The sequence below is a fragment of the Palaemon carinicauda genome, chromosome 21 (genome assembly GCF_036898095.1).
Source record: "Palaemon carinicauda isolate YSFRI2023 chromosome 21, ASM3689809v2, whole genome shotgun sequence".
In the NCBI taxonomy this organism is placed as follows: domain Eukaryota; kingdom Metazoa; phylum Arthropoda; class Malacostraca; order Decapoda; family Palaemonidae; genus Palaemon; species Palaemon carinicauda.
This window is the reverse complement of record NC_090745.1, coordinates 27,527,535-27,550,645: the sequence shown is the minus strand read 5'-3', so window position 1 is coordinate 27,550,645 and position 23,111 is coordinate 27,527,535. Positions and strand designations below refer to the sequence as shown.

At 46.6% G+C, this 23,111-nt stretch overlaps 1 protein-coding gene across 1 annotated transcript; it reads right to left on the bottom strand.

Moving 5' to 3' along the window:
• Positions 1-22: 22 nt before the first annotated feature.
• Positions 23-22,810, bottom strand: epsilonCOP (coatomer subunit epsilon). The gene is made up of 6 exons (XM_068344926.1): positions 22,628-22,810; positions 10,230-10,393; positions 8,940-9,092; positions 8,427-8,562; positions 671-895; positions 23-293 (listed from the first exon to the last, which is right to left on the bottom strand). The coding sequence occupies exons 1-6, from the start codon at positions 22,721-22,723 to the stop codon at positions 177-179; spliced, it is 891 nt and encodes a 296-aa protein (XP_068201027.1). The 5' UTR covers positions 22,724-22,810; the 3' UTR covers positions 23-176.
• Between the last annotated feature and the right edge of the window lie 301 nt (positions 22,811-23,111).

Genomic DNA, 23,111 nt, shown 5'->3' with positions numbered 1-23,111 from the left:
ACATTATAAAAATTCAAAACACTCAACAGCATAAAATATTTAATATATATTCAAACAAAAACCACTGGAAATTTTCAGAGAAAGATTGTGGTTTATACCATAGCAAACATTAGTAAGCAATGAACATGAAATAACACAGCTGATCATGTAAAAAAAAATACATAAAAAAAAAATTTCTATGCTGCATACTGTTTCACTAACCGGTTAAATTCTTCCTCTTTAGCTACAATACTATCTACAAATTTATGGCTCTTGTGCTCATCACGAAGTTGGGCCAGGTATCGACTGGCAACCTGCAAAGAAAATCAGAAGTTTGAAATGACAATTTTGCAAACACAACTCTTTATGTTTTTGAATTAATTTATTTTGTGTGGGGTTAGGTAAGAAATGGGTTCCATATACAGTATACTCAAATAATCAATCTTTTCAAATTCACTTTAAGAGAAATTCAGGAGAATAAAATTCAAACATATCAAATATAATACTGTAATGTTATAATAAAAATATCAACGAAATTTGCTCTGATGTTAAAAGTTTTAGTATCGTTGCCATACTAAATATAAGGAAACTATTAACAAGAAAATGCAGATGGAATTATAATCATGTAGATAAATGGCAAGTGATAAAATTCTGACTGGAAATGTTTAAAGCTTTTTAGAACCATAAATACCTCCTGAGGCTTAGCAGTATGGTGTGCCAAGACCATAAGATTAATGAGCGTGTCTGGGTTATTGGGGTCCTTATCTAGGGCTTCCTGAAGAGCTCCTTCCGCTTCCTCATATTTTCCTTGTCCAAGGAAGCAGGCTGCTTGCCCATTAAGTAAAACAGCAGTACTACTATTCTTATCAATCAATTCTTGGAAAATGTAGTATGCATCTTGAAGTTTTTCACCTCCCTGTTTATCAATGAGAAGTTCAATAACTTGAGAAGCAGTTTTTGTCAATACTACTTAATCCTAGTTTGAACACTAGCTAAGTAAGACCCATGTGGGACACTTAACACTCAACTAAATATATTTCTAAATATCACTAAAAGATAGCAATCTATCCCATTAACAGTTGTAAATATGATATTTTAATTATAAAATAAATTTTTGAATATACTTACCCGGTGAATATATAATAGCTGCAACTCTGCGGCTCGACAGAAAACACACTAAAAAAAAAACTCGCGAGCGATCGCTATGAAGGTTGCGGGTGTGCCCACCAGCGCCAACTGTCGGCCAGATACCACTCTTGTATGTAAACAAAACCTTCAATTCTTCTCGTCCCGCTGTGTCTCTATTGGGGAGGAAGGGAGGGTCATTTAATTTATATATTCACCGGGTAAGTACATTCAAAAATTTATTTTATAATTAAAATATCATTTTTAAATATTTAACTTAGCCGGTGAATATATAATAGCTGATTCACACCCAAGGAGGTGGGTAGAGACCAGAGTTAATTACGTTTACAGCGTATAAGCTAAGAGTTTTTTCATTTTGACAGTTATCAATATAACAAAACCAAAATAAATAGGTACCTGGTAAGGAAGTTGACTTAGACGATTACTCTGCCTTGTAAGTCTGTCTTCCTCACGGAGCCCAGCGATCCTCTTAGGATGCTGACAGACTCCCAGGAGCTGAAGTATCAAGGGCTGCAACCCATACAACAGGACCTCATCAAACCCCTAATCTGGGCGCTCTCAAGAAATGACTTTGACCACCCGCCAAACCAACCAGGATGCGAAAGGCTTCTTAAGCCTTCCGAACAACCCATAAAACAATATTAAAAACATTTCAAGAGACAGATTAAAAGGATATTGGAATTAGGGAAGTGTAGTGGTAGAACCCTCACCCACTACTGCACTCGCTGCAACGAATGGACCCAGTGTGTAGCAGTCCTCGTAAAGAGTCTGGACATCTTTTAAGTAAAATGACGTGAACACTGACTTGTTTTTCCAAAAAGTCGCGTCCATAATACTTTGCAGAGATTTATTTTGCTTGAAGGCCACGGAGGTTGCTATATCTCTAACTTCGTGCGTCTTAACCTTAAGCAAACATCGGTCTTTCTCATTCAAGTGAGAATGAGCTTCTCGTATTAAAAAAAAATCTGATAAAATATGACAAAGAATTCTTTGACATAGGCAATGAAGGTTTCTTAACTGAGCACCATAAAGCCTCAGATTTCCCTCGTAATGACTTAGTACGAGCTAAATCGAACTTAAGAGCTCTAACAGGACATAATACTCTTTCCAGTTCGTTGCCTACGATCTCTGATAAGCAAGGAATATCAAAAGATTTAGGCCAAGGACGAGAAGGCAGTTCATTTTTGGCCAGGAAACCAAGTTGAAGTGAACAAGTGGCTTTTTTCTGTAGAAAAGCCGATGTTCTTACTGAAGGCATGAAGTTCACTGACCCTTTTAGCCGAAGCCAAGCACACTAGGAAAAGTGTCTTGAGGGTGAGATCCTTCAGGGAGGCTGAATGTAATGGCTCAAACCTGTCTGACATGAGGAACCTTAGGACCACGTCTAAGTTCCATCCAGGAGTTGCCAAACGACGTTCCTTAGAGGTCTCGAAAGACTTAAGGTGATCTTGGAGATCTTTATTGTTGGAAAGATCTAAGCCTCTTTGTCGAAAGACCGAAGCCAACATGCTCCTGTAGCCCTTAATCGTGGGAGCTGAAAGGGAGCGAACCTTTCTCAGATGTAAAAGAAAATCTGCGATTTGGGCTACAGAGGTACTGGACGAGGACACAGATGCTGACTTGCACCAGTCTCGAAAGACTTCCCACTTCGACTGGTATACTCTAATGGTAGAAGCTCTCCTAGCTCTTGCAATCGCACTGACTGCCTCCTTCGAAAAGCCTCTAGCTCTTGAGAGTCTTTCGATAGTCTGAAGGAAGTCAGACGAAGAGCGGGGAGGCTTTGATGGACATTCTTTACGTGGGGCTGACGTAACAGATCTACCCTTAGAGGAAGACTTCTTGGAAAGTCTACCAGCCATTGAAGTACCTCGGTGAACCACTCTCTCGCGGGCCAGAGGGTAGCAACCAACGTCAACCTTGTCCCTCCGTGAGAGGCGAACTTCTGCAGTACCTTGTTGACTATCTTGAATGGTGGGAATGCATATAAGTCCATAAAAGACCAATCCAGTAGAAACGCGTCTATGTAGATTGCTTCTGTATCTAGGACTGGAGAGCAAAAGATTGGTACCCTTTTGGTCAACGAGGAGGCAAAGAGGTCTATGGTGGGTTGACCCCAAGTAGCCCAAAGACTCTTGCCCACGTCCTTGTGGAGGGTCCATTCCGTGGGTATCACCTGACCCCTCCGACAGACAGTCTGCCAAGACGTTCAAGTCCCCCTGGATGAATCTCGTCAACAGGGAGATGCCTCGAATTCTTGACCATAAGAGAAGGTCCCTTGCGATCTCGAGCAGCGTGAAGGAGTGTGTGCCTCCTTGCTTGGAGATGTACGCCAAGTTGTGGTGTTGTCTGAGTTGACCTCTACCACTTAGTTTCGAAGACGCTTTCTAATATCATCAAGGCCAAGTGGACTGCTACTAGCTCCTTGCCATTGATGTGCATGCTCTTCTGACTTGAGGTCCACAGACCCGAGCATTCCCGACCGTCCAGGATCGCACCCCAACCCAAACCCGACGCGTCTGAGGACAACACGTGGTTTGGGTTCTTGACTGCTAGGGATAGTCCCTCTCTCAGACTGATATTGCTGTCCCACCATTTCAGGCATGCCTTTATTGGTTCGGAGACTGGGAATGATACCGTCTCTAATGTCTTGTCCTAGTTCCAGTGAGAGGCTAGATGGAACCGGAGAGGCAGAAGGGGTAGTCTCCCTAGTGAGACAAACTGCTCCAGGGATGAGAGAGTCCCTACGAGACTGTTCCAACTCCTGACTGAATAAACGTTTTCTTTTCAGCATTAGTTGGACTTCGAGCAGGGCTTGACTGCGAATCTCCATCCCCAAAAATAGAATAATCTGGGATGGGATCAGTTGGGACTTTTAGGTTGACCACAAGTCCCAACTCCCTGGCCAGACTCAACGTCCAATGTAGATCCTGCAGACAGCGAAGGCTGGACGATGCTCTGAGAAGCCAGTCGTCCAAGTACAGGGAGGCTCGGATCCCCGATAGATGGAGGGATTTTGCCACATTCCTCATGAGCCTCGTAAACATGAGGCGCAGGACTGAGGCCAAAGCACAGGGCTCGAAACTGGTACCCCACATTCCTGTAAACAAACCTCAGAAACGGTTGGGAATCCGGGTGTATAGGAATGTGGAAGTATGCCTCCTGAAGGTCGAGAGAGACCATCCAGTCGCCTTCCATTAATGCTGTCAAGACACCCTGGTAGACTTCATCGTGAAGTTTGTCTTGACAATGAACACATTGAGCGCACTTGCCTCTTACGTACTCCTGCAGTGAACATGGCTGCCAAATCATGGAGCCATCCCTGAGGGACTTGTTCCTGCAGAGAACGTGGCTGTCAGATCATTGGAGCCATCCCTGAAAGCCTTGTTTATGCATGACATAATTGTACAGCAAAACTTCAAAGGCTCGAAAACAGCTGTGAAGTTGACCTGTAAAATCTTGGAGCGTCTCATGGCCAGGCGCCAGGGAGAGTCTATGAGGTTTGAGAAGTCTATCTGGGCAGAGGCAGGAACTCCCAAGCCGAGAACTTCTCTCGTGTCATATCAGACTCTCGCTCTATAAGCCAGTTTAAAAGAAGGGAAAGCAAAGGCTGTATCCCCCAAACTCCTCCTGGTGATAAACCAGTCGCCTAGCAAACGTAAAGCTCTCTAGGAGAGCGAGAGAGCACTAGCTTATAAAACAACGGCTTCGAAGTAGCTAGGCCTAGTGTAAGCTCTGACGTTTAGGCGAACGAGGAGCAGCAGTTACAAAAAGATCCGGACAAAGATCCTTAAAAATCAGCATGATTTATTTAAAGTCCATAGAGGGCTAAGCAGCTTTAGGCTCCTCTCCGTCTGACAGAGTCCTCAAGGGAATATCAGTAGGAGGGGGAACAGCAACTTCCTCATCTGAAGGAACCTTGTCCAATAATAGCTGAGTTTCAAGCAAGGGAGAGACCTACCGTGGTGGCAATGCTTTACAAGCAGAGTCCACACGCACTGGTGCATTAGTAGCGGACCAGGACGCAACGTCATGTAACTGCTTGACAGTCTGTGAACTGTCAACAACAACAGGTGCGAGAGACCAGGACGCAACGTCATGTAACTGCTTGACAGTCTGTGAACTGTCAACAACAACAGGTGCGTGAGGATGCACAGCGTCCACTCGAGACTGCTTTGACCGCCTAGACTGAGCAGTCAAAACAACTCTAGAATGCGGAGGTTGACGCTCAGCGTCAAAACAAGTCAACTCCGATTGTTAGCGAACGTCCTGAACGTCAACAGGAGCAGCAGCAAGTGGCCTAACGTCCAAATGTGGCTGAAAATCCACACGAGACCGCATCGAGTGTGGTTCTAAACAACCTGACTGACGTGACTTAGCTACGCCAACGTCAACAGGACGCACAAAGGAACGTTAGGGTGGCTGAAAGCCAGGATCTCGATGAGATAAACGGCTAGGCTCAACGGACTTATCGGCAGAAGTGTCTTCCATAAGGGAGGCAAGCTTATTCTGCATGTCTTGCCGTACAACCCATTTAGGATCAACGGGAATGGTTGCGGTAAGAGACGAGGGTAACGTCTGTGACCGCAAAACCTTGCCTACAAAAAGACTCTCGGAGTCTGTGTTACGCTTTTGTTAGGCGGCGAGCAGTCTTCCGATGACTGCATAGGGTCAGAGCTGTCCTAATGGTTAAAACCAGGATGCTGGACCTGTCCTGAAAGGACTGACTTTTGCTTAAAGGGCCTCGAAACCTTGTTTCACGGTTTCTTATGCGAAAAGCCTTCGGATGACGAGGAGAAAATCGTCTCTCTTGCCTTATGGTAGGGGTGATCTTGGTAAGATACACCCGATACCATAGAGGGAACGTCTGTTCGCTGATCAAGGCCTCTCGAACCCATAAGTCGTACGACATTACTTCTCCCCTGGGCTTGGGAGCTTGCAAGAGGTCCCGGACTAGGCGAACGACAGGCACGAACAGACAAACCCTCGGTCGCAACACTGATAACACTTTGCGCAATATCACTTTATCACTACGATTTTCTGTTTTGCACTTATTTCACTGAAATCGAATCTTTTAACAATTCACATCAGGTATGAATAAAACTGATTTCTACCTGAAGCACGCAATTCTACCCTCATCAAAAGGTTGTAATTGCGAAATCAGTCGTATAATGCAAGCACATTAATACCAGCAAAAAACAGAAAACATATTTTAAGATAAAAAATTCAGTGGCTGGGGAAGAGACTAAACACTAGTTCATTCAAAACTACGTTTTCAATCTCTCACCGTACATAGCCTTGGGACGAGAATAAAAAACTAAAAACGTTTTATCCTTTCTCCCCGTACAGAGACTAGGGAAGAGAGTAACTCGAGAACAACGTTACCCGCTTGGGACGAGATAAAGAACGGAACGTTTTCTCTCCTCTCTCTCCCTCCGTCTCTATCTCTCTCTCTCTCTCTCTTGATTTCGCACCTAAGAGAAGAGCCCACTTACGTTTCGTCAAAAAAACAGGTTATTTGACCAAAGGAAAAAAACTGAAAGGTTTTCAATTAAAATAGAATTAAAAACATTTAAGCTTTGAAAGAAGAATGAACAAAACGTCAGAATCGATTTACTCTTTCTGCAAAGTGAAACCGTGATACTCTCTCTCTCTATTGTAACGATAGAGCGCAAACTGCGTAGCATAAATAAACTAAACGTTAGTTCATCTTTGAAACAGTACGAAGACTATTCAAAGAAAATCTTTCATAAAATATCTATTAAAAAATATTAATTTAATAAGTTTTAAATCATTAGCTCTTTAAAAGCTATTTACGATTGAAAGGGCTCAACGTTGTTTAACTTCGGTTTCCAAGTTAGGACCGCCTACTCTCAGGAAAGGTCGCATATAAACAAATCATTAAAATTTATTTTGATGTTTATTATAAATGGAAAGCTAATCGAAGAGGCCTAATAAAGGCGGTTGAGATATAAAATATATAGAGGAAAATCTATAATTAATTTATAACGTGATAAGATAATTGCTAAAAGCCTAAACACACTTCCGTCTAAGGGAAGGGTCGGCCATTTAAAAATCAAAGAAAGTCCATATTCTCTTTGTCATCAAAAATTAAATCTATCCAAAAACGAGTTCAAGATTTAAGATGAAGATAAAACACCTGCACTGCGAAAGCTCAAACCAAAATGAAGTACTTCACCAAATATGTTGAGAAAACTCCAGGTTCTATAGCGAGTATTGATACGTCTTGTCGTCAACGTCGACAGAGAAGAATTGAAGGTTTTGTTCACATACAAGAGTGGTATCTGGCCGACAGTTGGCGCTGGTGGGCACACCCGCAACCTTCATAGCAATCGCTCGCGAGTTTTTTTTTAGTGTGTTTTCTGTCGAGCCGCAGAGTTGCAGCTATTATATATTCACCGGCTAAGTTAAATATTTAAAATATATAATTGTACTTTAACCATTTTACCCCCAAAGGACGTACTAGTAAGTTTCACAAAACTCATCCCTTCACCCCTATGGACGTATCGGTACGTTCTTGCAAAACACTGATATTTGAATTTTTTTTGTGCATATTTTTGATAATTTCTTGAGAAACTTCAGGCATTTTGCAAGAGAATGAGACCAACCTGATCTCTCTATGATGAAAATAAAGGCTGCTAGAGCAATTTAAAAAAAATACACTGCAAAATGTGCTTGAAAAAAATTAACACCTGGGGGTTAAGGGTTGGAAATTTCCAAATAGCCTGGGGGTAAAAGGGTTAACTGATGATCATATGGTCCTCACCCTAAATGAATACCCTGAATCATAGTAAACTCAACAAAATGATGTACTCAATGATGAATTATTTACAGTACTCCTTGCAAGGCAACCAGCAAATAGTTCTTTAGATTCTTTGCAGAGTTGCTTTAGCTACCAGTTGTACTACCTCCTGCTCTCTATTTTTAATCTATTTCTTTTGTTAATTCACACGTAACTTTCCACCTTATTCACATTCTATTTACTCCAATATAAAGTCATTCAAAAATAAATTTTTAGGAAAGACCTGTCAGCCTAAAAATGTAATTCATTGACTTTTAGAATCAGCTCCTGAAAATTAACCATAATACTAAACCTGAGTTACAAAAAATGAAATAGGAATACGTAGTCTTAAATTCAATTCAAATTTAACAGGCATCATTAAAAAAATTAAAAGCCGCAAAATTCTACATAAACCTTGGATTAACTGCAAAAGGCTTAACATGCATTACTGTAAGACATAATCAAGTTATAACTAAATATATAACCCTATATCAACACTTACTGAAGCAATATGAATCCATGCTTGAGCCATTTGTGTAAGGGTTGCATCATCGTCCTTTTCTTGCAAAGTTTTTAATTCTTTCCGTGCAGCATCCACACGCTCCATCAACAAGTATGTTTGGACCATGAGGGCACGACTGTTGGTTAAAGTAAGGATGTGACTACATAAAACTACCCATATTACAAATAGAGAAAAAGGTTGAGTTATTACCTATACACTAATCTATCACAGTACAGTACTTCATTTGGTGTTAGCTTTACTTTTCTTCTGATTTCTTTCAATCTTGTACTAGAAAAGGACACAGGTTTGCTTGATCCAATGGCCTCTACATAAAATAAAAGTTCTAAACCTATATTTTTTGTATATTTTAGTACTTTCTCAATCCTCCTAGTTATTTAGTACATAGTTTTAGTCTTATACAACTCTTAATCCTAGTTGTCTTTCAAGATACTAAAAATTGTAACAAGTAATATAAAGTATAGTGCTTGATGAACACAAGCGGTCTCTACTCACCATTCAAGAGCATCTGACTGATTTAATACTCGAAGTGCGGCTTCGTAGTTGTCTTCGTGGGAATATATAGTGGCTGCTACAACAAGCAATGCAGTATTTGTTAAATCTACACTGCCACTTAGTTGTGCTTCCAATTCATTTACCACACCAGACCTGCAAGATTAAGTGCATGGTCTTAATTTGAGACAATAACAAAAGCTACAATATTTTAAATTTAAGGCACCAGATATTTTAAACTTTTGCTTATAACAGAAATTTTCATAAACCGTTAAAGACATACACAGTGCAATAAAAATTTTGGTTCAAATGTTTGTTTATCTAAAAAGATGAAATAAAGTAAAAAGATTACATGAAGAAAAAACTATTAAAAGAGACAAAATATCTAAATACTATACAGTTAGTAGTAACGGACAACTCAGCAAATCAGTGTGTAATACAAGGCGTAACAATGGAACCAAAATACTTTTATCAAAGGAGCAATAAAAGACATATTAAATGGATACACTATTACTTTTTCAACTTGAAGTTTAATGCAGTAACATCATCGTCACATTTCCGGACTTTCAAAGTGTTCTACTAAAGGATAATTTTTTAAAGAAGAACAGAAAATTGGAGCACATTGAAGTTGAACAGTTAGGTGAGGCGATAACAAAAGTAACGGATGCAAAAGAAAAGGTAGATAAAAAAGTAGCAGAAGGTTGAAAAGCTACTGCAAAATATCTTAACAGCACTAATTTTTATCTGATGCCAAGGGCCCACTGTAAATGATAATTCCTAAATTGGTATAGGTGGAATATTAACACTAAAACAGTAATAATTATTCTTGGCATAAATTCTGTGGGGTAGAAACTATCTGTGCTCAGGAACAGTCCTAGATACCAACATGACCAGGGATTAGTTCCATCAAGTACGATTATGTCTTGTACAAAAAATACCATATCTAATCTGCTGTTATATACAAGGCACTAACCATTTACTTATAAAATATTTTTTTTCAGAGATGGGAATTATATACAAAAGTCTATGCATAACTTCAAAATATAAAAAATTACTTTGCATGTGTTAGTAAATGGTTATCATTTGTTCTCGTATGTAGTGACCACCTTTAACTAAACCATTTGAGGTAATGAATATTCTTAGGGTTAAAATCTTTGTGCTTATTGAGGTGAATAAAAATGACAAGCTGGGGAAATCAGTTCATCAACTGAGGTTACCAATATTAATATATTAATTGTACATTTTAAGAACTCAAGCTATATAAATTACAAGGAACTTTTGTGTAGATCTTACCTTCCACTTGTGGACTGTAAATAACGGGCAAGCAGCTTTAAGGCTTGCAGTGGAAGTGGTGCTGAAGCTTTAATCTCACTCTGAACCACTCCATACTTGCGCTGACCAATCAGTGCCCTGTATAGGAAGACATCTCGCTCCAAACGTAATTCTGGAGTACTTGGCTGTTAGAATATAAAACCAATATCATCATCCATGGCAGAGATCAGTCTTATATATTTTAAAGTGCATTACAGTACTACAATATAATTCAGTGTTATCCCAAGTTATGGTTAATTAGAAACAATTATTTTATGACCTAAAAATTCCAATCTCATTTAGATCTAAAAAAAATTGAGCAATGATTATTGATACCAAATATGACAAATTCGAAGATAATTTGTATTTTTCCTAACCATACAAACCTTAGCTATTTACAAAGGGTATTACTTTTAGCGTAGCTGAAATGGCGAGCCATTAGAATTTAACGAGGGTGTATTACCCCCGCGCTAGTTAGCGGGGGGGGGGGGGTAGGGGAGTGGTAGCTAGCTACCCCTCCTCCCCCTCACACACAGGTGAATACTCACTTTCACTTAGAGGTAGGACTTGTCTTGGGGGACAGGGCTGGCGGGCAAATATGTGTAAATAGCTAAGGTTTGTATGGTTAGGAAAAATACAAATTATCTTCGAATTTGTCATTTGTTCCGTAACCGAAATACAAACCACGCTATTTACAAAGGGTGACTTATCCCTTAGGAAGGGTGGAAAGTCCCCAGCCATACTGGCTTTGGCTTTACCCGGGGACTCAGAATCCGAGTGAGTCGCACTCGAGAAAAGGAGTCCCTGCACCTCACAAGTTCCTTGCTCCGCAAGGAACCATGTGGCCTACGTAAGCTTGTGTGTGAAGGAAGAAGTGTGACTCGTCCTAGGCAGTTGACCTGGAGTTCCAGAAGGAACTCTGGGTTAGGACGTTCCCAATACCACCTCGTCAGGGTATGGGGGACGCGACAGTATTGACTCAATACTCGGAACACAAGGAAGCATGGTTTACCTGCAGAGGTTCGAGGTCAGCTATGCAGAGACCAGGATGCCGCTTCCCCGTAGAGGGGATGATGAAGAAAGAAGTAAGGGCCAGACATACTTCTTTCGTTCATGCAGACTAAAACCTGATAACAATGCCCTCAACCTTCTGCTACCTGTCCAAAAGGGAGCCTGAGGTTAGACCAGCTGTTGTGTAGCCACCACAGAGAGATAGAAAACGTATCGAGACTCCTGTGGGTCACGCCCTGCAGGAAGCGGGCTGCGAAGGTCATCAGACGCTTCCAGACTCCAGCTTGTAGCACCTGCGTCACAGAGTAGTATTACTTGAAGGCGAGGGACGTTGCGATGTATCCAACATCGTGCTGTAGGGCGACGTGACGGGGGAGGGTCTGAAGACAGGACGAGATGAATGTCCTTGAGTCCGGGCTGAAGAGGTATACTGGTGACTCTCCCCCCATGTCCTCCTTGTGTTCCCAAATCGGCTGCAACTGAGGACAAACTGCAGCTGTTCCCAGCGCTAACCTCTCGATTCCTTACTGGCAAGAAAGAGAAGGTCTTGGGACATCAGACACAGAATGGAGACTCGAAATCTTGAATGAATCGGACCGAAGGGCCGGGACCCTCAGATTCTGAGTCTAGCCAACAACTCAGGAGCGAGCCTGAATGTTGCCTTCCCCTCTTCCTTAGAAAGGGGGGAGTAGTAAGAGACCAAGAAGATTGCTTACACACTGGCCGTGGCCAGAGTGAGCAGAAGACCCAAGGCGGAATACAATCCGAGGCCTGTCGTAAAAGGGTCTTGAGAAGATCTCTTAAAGGACTAAAAGTCCGAGCCATGCTCCAAGTTGGAGGTCTTCCTCCGACTAGGGCAGGGACGATCGTAGCTTCGCATGAGCGAGGATAGATCCAGCGGGCAGGAAAAAGTTATTCCTTTAAGCCTGAAGGTCAGGGAAAGGCTGAGCGACAGGCTTCATTGCCGAGAGCGGAAAGGAGTTTCCTCCCGCCGAAAGGCAATAAGACCGTTATTGCTGGAGAAGAGGCCTCAAGGGAAGAGGTATATCTCCCACGGCACCAACCACCTTAGACTCTTCACTTTGCCTGGGAGACCCCTGTGGATGACTATCGCAGATGACGCGACCTCCGTACCGCGACTGTAGCGGGTTGTCTCTTCTAGAGGAGGAAGCGTAGTGTCTCTAGGCATGAAGCCGAAGCGACGCCCCGGTTCGGGAGAGATGTCGCAGTGTGGTTGCTTGAGTAGTCTGCGCCAAGGGAGAAGCTCTCCCGGGAGTTCCGTCAGGGGAAGCAGAGGGTCCAGAAACCGTTCTGCGCGTAGTCACAGTGGAGCTCTCCCATTGAAAGGTTGACAGACAACCTGGTCTTGTTGAGGCCCATTGTCCGCAGACAAAAAGGAGGGAAGACGCAGGCGTCGAAGTTGTCCCACCATCACCGGAATGCATCTTGCCAGTGTCTCGGGGTCTGAGACTGGGGGGAAGACTAGCGGAAGCTTGAGGTTCCAAGCTGTCGCGATCAGGTCCCCCAGACCAGCACTTGCTGGTTACCCAAGGTCAAAGACCCCTAGGTACACTCTCTCTATGAGGCTCTGCTCGGATAGTCTGAGAGAAACATTCCCCTGCCTGGAATGAGAGAGCCGATGGTGGTATTGAGAGAATCTCAATCATCCCGGTATCTCTACTGCAAGATGTGAAGGTGTGAAAATGCGTCCCCTGCTGGTTAGAATGAAGTCGACGCGCAACGGGGAGACTCGGCAGGAGCTGTAGGATCTGAAGAGGGGCCAGACTAAGGCCCCTAAGCCTGCCTGAATGATGGAGAGGTATCCTTCAGGTCTTGACCATAGGCCTGGACCGGAACATGCCCCCCCCCCTTTCCTTTGACGAGTCCGAGAACCGCATCAAGAATGTGGGGAAAGGACGAGAATATCCACTACCATCAAGAGGCTCCATAAGTCAACACCCATTGCAGGTCTAATAGTTCCGCTGGTCCCATAGGGCCAGGGAGTCCGGTTAAACATTGCCTGAAGCCACCGGAACTTGGATCGCCCCACATGGAACTTATCCTGAGGCGACCGTTCAGACTATAGACGGGTCAATGAGGAAAGAAGAACTAGGAAACGTTCCAAGGTAGGGCTGAAAGCTCTGCTTGACTGAGAACAGGTACTGCGACTCTCCTCAGTCTTGCCACAGTCAACCGAAAGGAAGGCTCGGGGGATGTGGTAACAGAATCTGGCGTCCCCAGGTGGTCACCCATCCAAGTACCGACGTTGCTTAACCTCGCTGGATGGACGAGAAGCGGGGTTTCCAATGTGGTAAGGCGGTTGACTCAATATCATGGCCAGATACTCCAGATGTTGAGGCAGAGGAAGAGAAGGCTCCAAGCAAAATACCATGAGCCCACACTCATGGTAAGCATCCGGAAGCTTGTCCCGGCGCTGAAGAAGGTCGAAACCCGAGCCTACCGGAGTTGACCAGCCCTCCAAACAGCAGAGGAGGCGGAAGCCTGCACCTGAGCGGCCAAGAGGAAGGCAGGGAGAGTTCTCTGGGGAAACAAACCTGCTATGCCACGGCGGGATAGCCACACTGCGTCATAAGCAGGAATACTTGCAGTCTAGGCTGAATTCGACAAGCACCCTGGAAGATGGATGGAATGGAAACTGAAAGTACCCGTCCTTCTGATCCAGGGTTTAAGGAGTCCTGTCGCCTCGTAACCAGTCTGATCGATTCTGCTGGCCGAAGTTTGTTCGACAAACTTGATCGGGGCTGAGAGGTCGACTATGGACATCCCCTCTCAGATCCTTCCTTACAAGAAAGGATCGACTGAGGGGGCCGGGGGTGAAGCCGTCGATGATCCTAAGGAAGACCTTCGCCTAAGGTATGGATCATTCTGCCCAACCGGGCAACTCTGCTGACGCTATGGCATAGAGGTTCAGAGACACTGAATTCGCTGACAGAGACGGCAGGCGCGATATCCTTGGCTACTCACAGAGAATATGCGGGAATGGGCATCGGGAAGCTGTCATTCGGATGAGTAACCTTAAGCATCCTCCCAGCGAAAAACCTGCAATCCTAGAGTTCGTGAACTCCTTTTAGGACTATGCCCCCCCGGGGGAGTCTCCCGTGCCATCTGTTCCTGACAGGAGAAAACTGCAATTGGACACCTTGTCCCAGTTGTCGTAGCCGATAACTTAGGCCGACGTGGTTGAAAGAAAAGGCGCTGGAGCCCTGCAGAGTCTGGAAGAAAGCGCCTTGGAGGAGTGAAACCGGAAGTCGATTTACTCCGCACAGCAGCTGTCTAAGTCTCTGTCCTTGGGCACAAACAAACTCTTCTCAAGGATGGAAGGGTGTCTGAGGTCGTCGACTCCACAGATGAGACACCCGAAGGAAGCCCTCAGTCAGCGCGTCCAGATGGTACAACATCGAGCTTGTCCGCAAGTTAGATACTTAACGACGAAAGGCCAATGTGCCTGAGCTCGAGAGGAGGAAAGTACCCTTGATCTTCCTGTAGCTTCCTTGAACCAAACCTCGGGCCGTAACCGAGGAGGGAAAGAACCTGGTAAGCTCCCAGAGGAAGAGGTAAGCAGTCACCCCTTGTCCGATGGAGAAATCTCGAACGGAAAGCCCCCCCCCGCCAAAAATCCTTCCAGGGAATGACGGGGAAGGGCTAACCCAGGTTCAGGAATAGAGGAGTGTTGCTCAGATCTCCCTTAAGTTTCTCCTATTCTTGCAAGTGCCATGCTCTGTGTTTACGGGGTGAGACAGTGTTCTGGAAATACGCTCCAGAAGAACTCGCCAGGCTGGTCATGCTGCGAAAACCCCATTAGGAATCGTGGTCGCAATTGCCCTGGAGCTCGCGCGACGGGAATTCCAGGTGGTCGGCGGGCGATAACCCATAGACGAGCAATGGATACTGCAAGAAATAAGCCGACATTTGTGCGAAGAAACACTGTAGGTTCGCGCGACGGAACACCATCCGTCTGCGCGATGGAAAAAAAAACCGTTGGTTCGCGCGTGGGCGAACATTGGAGAGCATGAGCGTAGACGTGCAGGCACGTGGTCGCGCGGTTGCACGGGCGAGCGGTCGCGCGGTTGCACGGGCGAGCGGTCGCGCGGTTGCACGGGCGAGCGGTCGCGCGGTTGCACGGGCGAGCGGTCGCGCGGTTGCACGGGCGAGCGGTCGCGCGGTTGCACGGGCGAGCGGTCGCGCGGTTGCACGGGCGAGCGGTCGCGCGGTTGCACGGGCGAGCGGTCGCGCGGTTGCACGGGCGAGCGGTCGCGCGGTTGCACGGGCGAGCGGTCGCGCGGTTGCACGGGCGAGCGGTCGCGCGGTTGCACGGGCGAGCGGTCGCGCGGTTGCACGGGGGAGCGGTCGCGCGGTTGCACGGGGGAGCGGTCGCGCGGTTGCACGGGGGAGCGGTCGCGCGGTTGCACGGGGGAGCGGTCGCGCGGTTGCACGGGGGAGCGGTCGCGCGGTTGCACGGGGGAGCGGTCGCGCGGTTGCACGGGGGAGCGGTCGCGCGGTTGCACGGGGGAGCGGTCGCGCGGTTGCACGGGGGAGCGGTCGCGCGGTTGCACGGGGGAGCGGTCGCGCGGTTGCACGGGGGAGCGGTCGCGCGGTTGCACGGGGGAGCGGTCGCGCGGTTGCACGGGGGAGCGGTCGCGCGGTTGCACGGGGGAGCGGTCGCGCGGTTGCACCGAGGAGGGAAAGAACCTGGTAAGCTCCCAGAGGAAGAGGTAAGCAGTCACCCCTTGTCCGATGGAGAAATCTCGAACGGAAAGCCGCCCCCCCGCCAAAAATCCTTCCAGGGAATGACGGGGAAGGGCTAACCCAGGTTCAGGAATAGAGGAGTGTTGCTCAGATCTCCCTTAAGTTTCTCCTATTCTTGCAAGTGCCATGCTCTGTGTTTACGGGGTGAGACAGTGTTCTGGAAATACGCTCCAGAAGAACTCGCCAGGCTGGTCATGCTGCGAAAACCCCATTAGGAATCGTGGTCGCAATTGCCCTGGAGCTCGCGCGACGGGAATTCCAGGTGGTCGGCGGGCGATAACCCATAGACGAGCAATGGATACTACAAGAAATAAGCCGACATTTGTGCGAAGAAACACTGTAGGTTCGCGCGACGGAACACCATCCGTCTGCGCGATGGAAAAAAAAACCGTTGGTTCGCGCGTGGGCGAACATTGGAGAGCATGAGCGTAGACGTGCAGGCACGTGGTCGCGCGGTTGCACGGGCGAGCGGTCGCGCGGTTGCACGGGCGAGCGGTCGCGCGGTTGCACGGGCGAGCGGTCGCGCGGTTGCACGGGGGAGCGGTCGCGCGGTTGCACGGGGGAGCGGTCGCGCGGTTGCACGGGGGAGCGGTCGCGCGGTTGCACGGGGGAGCGGTCGCGCGGTTGCACGGGGGAGCGGTCGCGCGGTTGCACGGGGGAGCGGTCGCGCGGTTGCACGGGGGAGCGGTCGCGCGGTTGCACGGGGGAGCGGTCGCGCGGTTGCACGGGGGAGCGGTCGCGCGGTTGCACGGGGGAGCGGTCGCGCGGTTGCACCGAGGAGGGAAAGAACCTGGTAAGCTCCCAGAGGAAGAGGTAAGCAGTCACCCCTTGTCCGATGGAGAAATCTCGAACGGAAAGCCGCCCCCCCGCCAAAAATCCTTCCAGGGAATGACGGGGAAGGGCTAACCCAGGTTCAGGAATAGAGGAGTGTTGCTCAGATCTCCCTTAAGTTTCTCCTATTCTTGCAAGTGCCATGCTCTGTGTTTACGGGGTGAGACAGTGTTCTGGAAATACGCTCCAGAAGAACTCGCCAGGCTGGTCATGCTGCGAAAACCCCATTAGGAATCGTGGTCGCAATTGCCCTGGAGCCCGCGCGACGGGAATTCCAGGTGGTCGGCGGGCGATAACCCATAGACGAGCAATGGATACTGCAAGAAATAAGCCGACATTTGTGCGAAGAAACACTGTAGGTTCGCGCGACGGAACACCATCTGTCTGCGCGATGGAAAAAAAAACCGTTGGTTCGCGCGTGGGCGAACATTGGAGAGCATGAGCGTAGACGTGCAGGCACGTGGGCGAGCGGTCGCGCGGTTGCACGGGCGAGCGGTCGCGCGGTTGCACGGGCGAGCGGTCGCGCGGTTGCACGGGGGAGCGGTCGCGCGGTTGCACGGGGGAGCGGTCGCGCGGTTGCACGGGGGAGCGGTCGCGCGGTTGCACGGGCGAGCGGTCGCGCGGTTGCACGGGCGAGCGGTCGTGAGGGTGGGCAGGTGGATGAGAGCGAGTCCGAGGCGGCGAACGCAAGCGTTAGCACGATGGCGAGGAAACGCGCTGCCGCGTGGGCGAGGAGGACTGCTGCCGATATGGATCAACAAGCGATCGGTGGTGAGCGCTAACGCGCAGGTTGGCGATGGCGCGTTGTGATATGCCGACGCGATGGTCGAGTAGTATGCGCAGGTGAGCGATCGTGCGATGGCGAGCAGTATGCGAAGGTGAGCGATCGCGAGCAGGGATCAGCATGCGCAGGGTCGCGCGATGGTGATCAGTATGCGCAGGGTCGCGTGATGGTGATCAGCATGCCAGGGTCGCGCGATGGCGATCAGCATGCGCAGGTTAGCGGTCGCGCGATGGCGAACAGCATCTGCAGGTGGGCGATCGCGTGATGGCGAACAGCATACGCAGTTGAGGGTCGCGCGATGGTGATCAGCATGCGCAGTTGAGGGTCGCGCGATGGTGATCAGCATGCGCAGTTGAGGGTCGCGCGATGGTGATCAGCATGCGCAGGGTTGAGCGATGGTGATCAGCATCCGCAGGTGTGTGGTCGCGCGATGGCGATCAGCATCCGCAGTTGAGGGTCGTGCGATGGCGATCAGCATCCACAGTTGAGGGTCGCGCGATGGCGATCAGCATCCGCCGTTGAGGGTCGCGCGATGGCGATCAGCATCCGCCGTTGATGGTCGCGCGATGGTGATCAGCATCCGCCGTTGAGGGTCGCGCGATGGCGATCAGCATCCGCAGTTGAGGGTCGCGCGATGGTGATCAGCATCCGCAGTTGAGGGTTGTGCGATGGCGATCAGCATCCGCAGTTGAGGGTCGCGCGATGGCGATCAGCATGCGCAGGTGAGATAGTAGCTGGCGAACCATGTTCCTTCAGAAGTGTTGGAGAACGTTGGCGTGCCGGCTGTAACACACGTGGGCGATCCGGAGATCGCTGGCGAGCTGATGATCGCTGGCGGGCTGATGATCGCTGACGAGCTGATGATCGCTGGCAAGCTGATGATCGCTGGCGAGCTGATGATCGCTGACGAGCTGATGATCGCTGACGAGCAGAAGGCTACGCGTGGAAGCCTGCGCAAAGAAGAAGAGTCCTTGACCCCGACCTGAACCGAAGTTCTAGATCGCGAGGGCGAACGTGGGCGCACAGGGCGCGTAACAGGAACCAACAGGAACCGCAGGGAAGATCATCTTGAAAGCGCTGACGAACAGGAGAGCGCTGATGAGCAGAAGGGCGCGCAGGGAAAACCCTGACACGCAAGGGAAGAACCCCCGTGGGGGCAACCCTTTGCCCCGAAGGGATCATTGTCCGCCGGGAGACTGATGTCCGTCAGAAGACCGCTGTCCGTCGGGAAGACCGTTGCCCGTCGGAAGACGAGATCAGACTGCTGTCCATCTGCACCAAGGCGGAAGATCGAGAAAAAAGGAGTTGTAGGCTGCAAACGGAGATACAAAAAGGCGCCTCAAGCACCCTTATAGGGAGATGAGAGGCCCTTACGACGAGGCGGACGGTGGGCCTTACGGCGAGGGAGGCCAACAGCAACAGCAACAGCAACAGAAGAAACCTCGCGAACGAAAGAGAAACACTTCGTGGAAGAGACTGGTCAGCCAGTGACCTAAAAAGAGCAATCCTCCGAAGAGGAGCTCCTGCAGTTGCCCAGCCCCTTGAGCGAAACTGCAGGTGCGACCGCTCAGCACCAAGAGCATAGTCGCACGAAAAAAAGGCAAGAGAAGAACCCCCCAAAAGGGGAAAAACTCAAGCCTGGACAGGAAAAACTTCCCTCGGAAGGAAAGTTATCCACCCAAGGAGGCAAGCCTCCTGACTGTTCTAAAATGAACTGGAGAGCTGTCCGTCGACACGGGAGTACTACCAGTAGAAGGAGACACGCCCCTGACGAAAATACAAGGGGGGAGGCAGCAACAGCCGAATCCCCAGGACTCAACCAGACAGCTCACACCGTTGCTATATTACAGAAACGAACTAGATCGGTAACTGTAAAAAAATAAAACAAATAATATTAGTACACATTCATTCCCCCGGGAAGGCTCCGAAGAGGAATCCCGAGGGAAAGGAACAAGAATTACACAACAGGCACGTGCCCTCACAACCACTTACAATCGCGGAAGGAGAGCTGTAACCAAAACAGAATTATAACAATTATAATTATGTAACTATGTAATTATGTAATTTAAAAATGAATGAACACTAAAGAAAGAACGAAAACCCCGAAAGGAATCGTTCTACAAGCTGAAAAACAAAAAACAACTACAATTAGATTCATAACTAATTGATACAAACGTACGGCGTAGCAACCCCCCACACGGAAAGGAAGCTAGGCTACAAGGGCGTAGTAACACGTAGTAAAAGGGTGAACGACCTCAAGAGAGAGAGAGAGAAAGACATAAGTCAAACTCGATCGCCACCCATAAAATACGCCGTGGTGGCCTAACTGCCGAGGCCTCCACGTAGATAACGTACACTACACACACACATCTGAAAAGGAAACTTACTTATTTCTATACTCAAATATATATACAAACATGAAAACATGTTTACATATATATTGAGTAAATGAAAAGTAAGCGATTAAGTAAAGACAAAACAGACAATGGCTGCCAAGCGAGGACCAAGACAGAGACGTCTGTCACAGTCCGAGCCAAAAGTTAAAGTGAAAGTGAGTATTCACCTGTGTGTGAGGGGGAGGAGGGGTAGCTAGCTACCACTCCCCTACCCCCCCGCTAACTAGCGCGGGGGTAATACACCCTCGTTAAATTCTAATGGCTCGCCATTTCAGCTACGCTAAAAGTAATACCCTTTGTAAATAGCGTGGTTTGTATTTCGGTTACGGAACAAACAAATGTTAAGTGATTAAAACACACTGCAAATTGGAGAGTCGACAAATGAGCAGTACTTCCATACTGTACCAATATCCAATGCAGATATCCTACATTAGAAATAACAGTAAATATACTGTATGATACTTTAATTACTAGCCAAATACTCTACATGAACCCTATGTTCTTCCAACTGGTTATCTTGTGTTTTATCCATTTCTAACCAAAAACATTGGGGCAAACCACTCGTCCACGAGTTTTATTTCCTCCTCTATAAAAACCATTATTAGGGATCCCAGTGGGAAACTGCAGGGTTTGGGTGGGGAAACACACACACACACACAAAGTGATTTGCAGGAATAGTAATGGTTACAGAAGCATAAAAAAAGTAAATAACCAGTTGGAAAAATATATGGTTTATGTAATTATGGAGAAATTTAACCATCATAATTACAGTACCCATCTTCTTAAATCACGTCTCCCAAATGGTCTTTACTTCGCCATGACTTGCTTCACTCGCAAATTAACATTAACTCCATGCTCCTCTGTTCTGGCAAGGGGTACATGCACACGCTAACCATGTGGGTCATTACTTCAAATATACAGTACTTTTGACATGGCTGAGCATCGACAGCTATATAGTGAATGGAGTCTTTAAATATAATTAATTACCAAAATGGAGGAATCTATAAGAAGATTTCAAAATAGATTGAACTACGCCCCATGAGGCGCTTTCTTGTGACTGTAGCACATTCTGTGCACAAAAACTTTAAAGCCCTTAATTGGTTAAAAATGCCCGCTGAAAATCAGAATACTGTAGTTGCCTTACACAACTGACAAAACTCATTTGTCTCTTATAGTAAACTCAAGTTTTGCTAGATATTAAAGTATCACATATTAATCACACTACTCATTTACTGGACTTTGCTCAGCCATGACTTGCTTCCCTCGAAAGTTAACATTACCCCACTGCTCCTTTGTTCTGGTAAGAGATATACTGTATGTTGTGCTACGTGCATTAGCCGAGAGGGCAAGTATTGGTGACCCAGCTACCTACACACTATCCAGGAACCCTAGGTTCAGTCAGGATGTATGAGATGAAATTGTATAGCTATGGTCTTTCTTTTGCAAATCCTGTGCAAGCCTCCCGCAGTTTTGCTTTTGTCTAATCTCTTTGCCCAAAGTCCATTGTTTACTTTTGAGAGACTGATTTTGGGTTACTGCTCATGCATTGCTTCCATTTGCAGCTTTCTACGTTCTGTATGACAATCATTAGCTGGCTTTATAACCAATTAAGAGCTTCCAAATATAAGTGAATAAGTTCATGGAAGTTGTTTTACAAGAGCAATCCTCTCCCCTTCCCTGCTTGATTACCACCACACAAGACTCCCAAGAGGGAAGTACAATATATTTCAGAATTTAGTGTAATTCCATTTATTTCAGTAATTGATTATGTTGAAAACGCTCTGCTCAATATATAGCTATTGTTGTTCATGTGAAAGTAAAAAAAAAACAATCCTGAAATAATGATCCACAGGGCTTTCATGCACAGCACATTCATGTATCGCTTGTCAGAACAGAGGATTGATTGACTGATTGATTTAAAGTTTTCAGGCATCCTTCAGAACAGAGCAGCAGTGAGGTAATGTTAATATTGGGAACGTAGAGAGCCACAGTGAAGCAAAAACCTTTACAAGGGTGGGAAGTGAAACATAAAACCCTATATTTCCCAACAGGTTATTTTTTTTTTTTTTACATTTCTAACCCTACCTACAGCTGCAAATCACTCGTTCTTAGGGTTCCAGAACCCAACACCCTGGTTTCCTACTGGGATCACCGATAACTGTTACTATAGGGAGGGAGGGGTAGGAAAACTCATGAATGGGTGGTTTGTCCGAATATTCATAAACAAATAAATACAACATAGGGTAAAGAGTAGGAAAACAGAGCCTTTGTAGTTTGTTGGGACAGAGTGTCAAACCATATTTTACAAAGGTAAAGACACATGAACACCACCTAACCTGTTAAACTATCCCGGCCTTACATCCGTGTCCTTACCTACCTACTAGGGGGAGAACTCTCCTTACACTAAGGTATTTGTGGCTTACCCTGCCCAAACGAACTGCATTCACCAGGGAAAAACATATGGTGCATGAATTAGGCTAGAAATTGAAGCATATATGTACCAACTACTGTACTAACCAACTTTAGTTCCCGTACCCTAAGACCAAGACAAATTAGTTTCATTAGGTTCGGTTACAAACGTAAGTTCTTACCTGTAACTTTTGGGCTTCGTTTATGCAGTGTTGGTAATTTCCGATGTAGAACGAATTTTTAACCTCAAATAGTTCATCTACTTCTTGGTTTGCCATGTTGTAATATACACCGGAGAGCCTAACTGACAAGTTGTTGTTTTCAGTTTCCCGAGCTTGACGTCAGCTATTCGGTAACCAGAGCTGCCAACGTGTGATGTATTCGTAAATTGTTATTTGTATAGTCTTTGCAGATTTATGGGGCAAAGACATACATTAAATTAGACTTGAAAAATTCTATCGAAGCGATACGTATTATTAACGAGTTAGATAGTTGTAATAAAATTCTACTATGGAATAACTGAATCAAAGTTTCATTGGTTGGCATCTCTAACTTTTGACGTGTAAGTGATTTTATGTAGATTGTGTCAAAACATTTATAGCATATAAATATATATATATAGATAATTTAACAGAAAACATAATAATTTATAAAAAAAATTGTTTC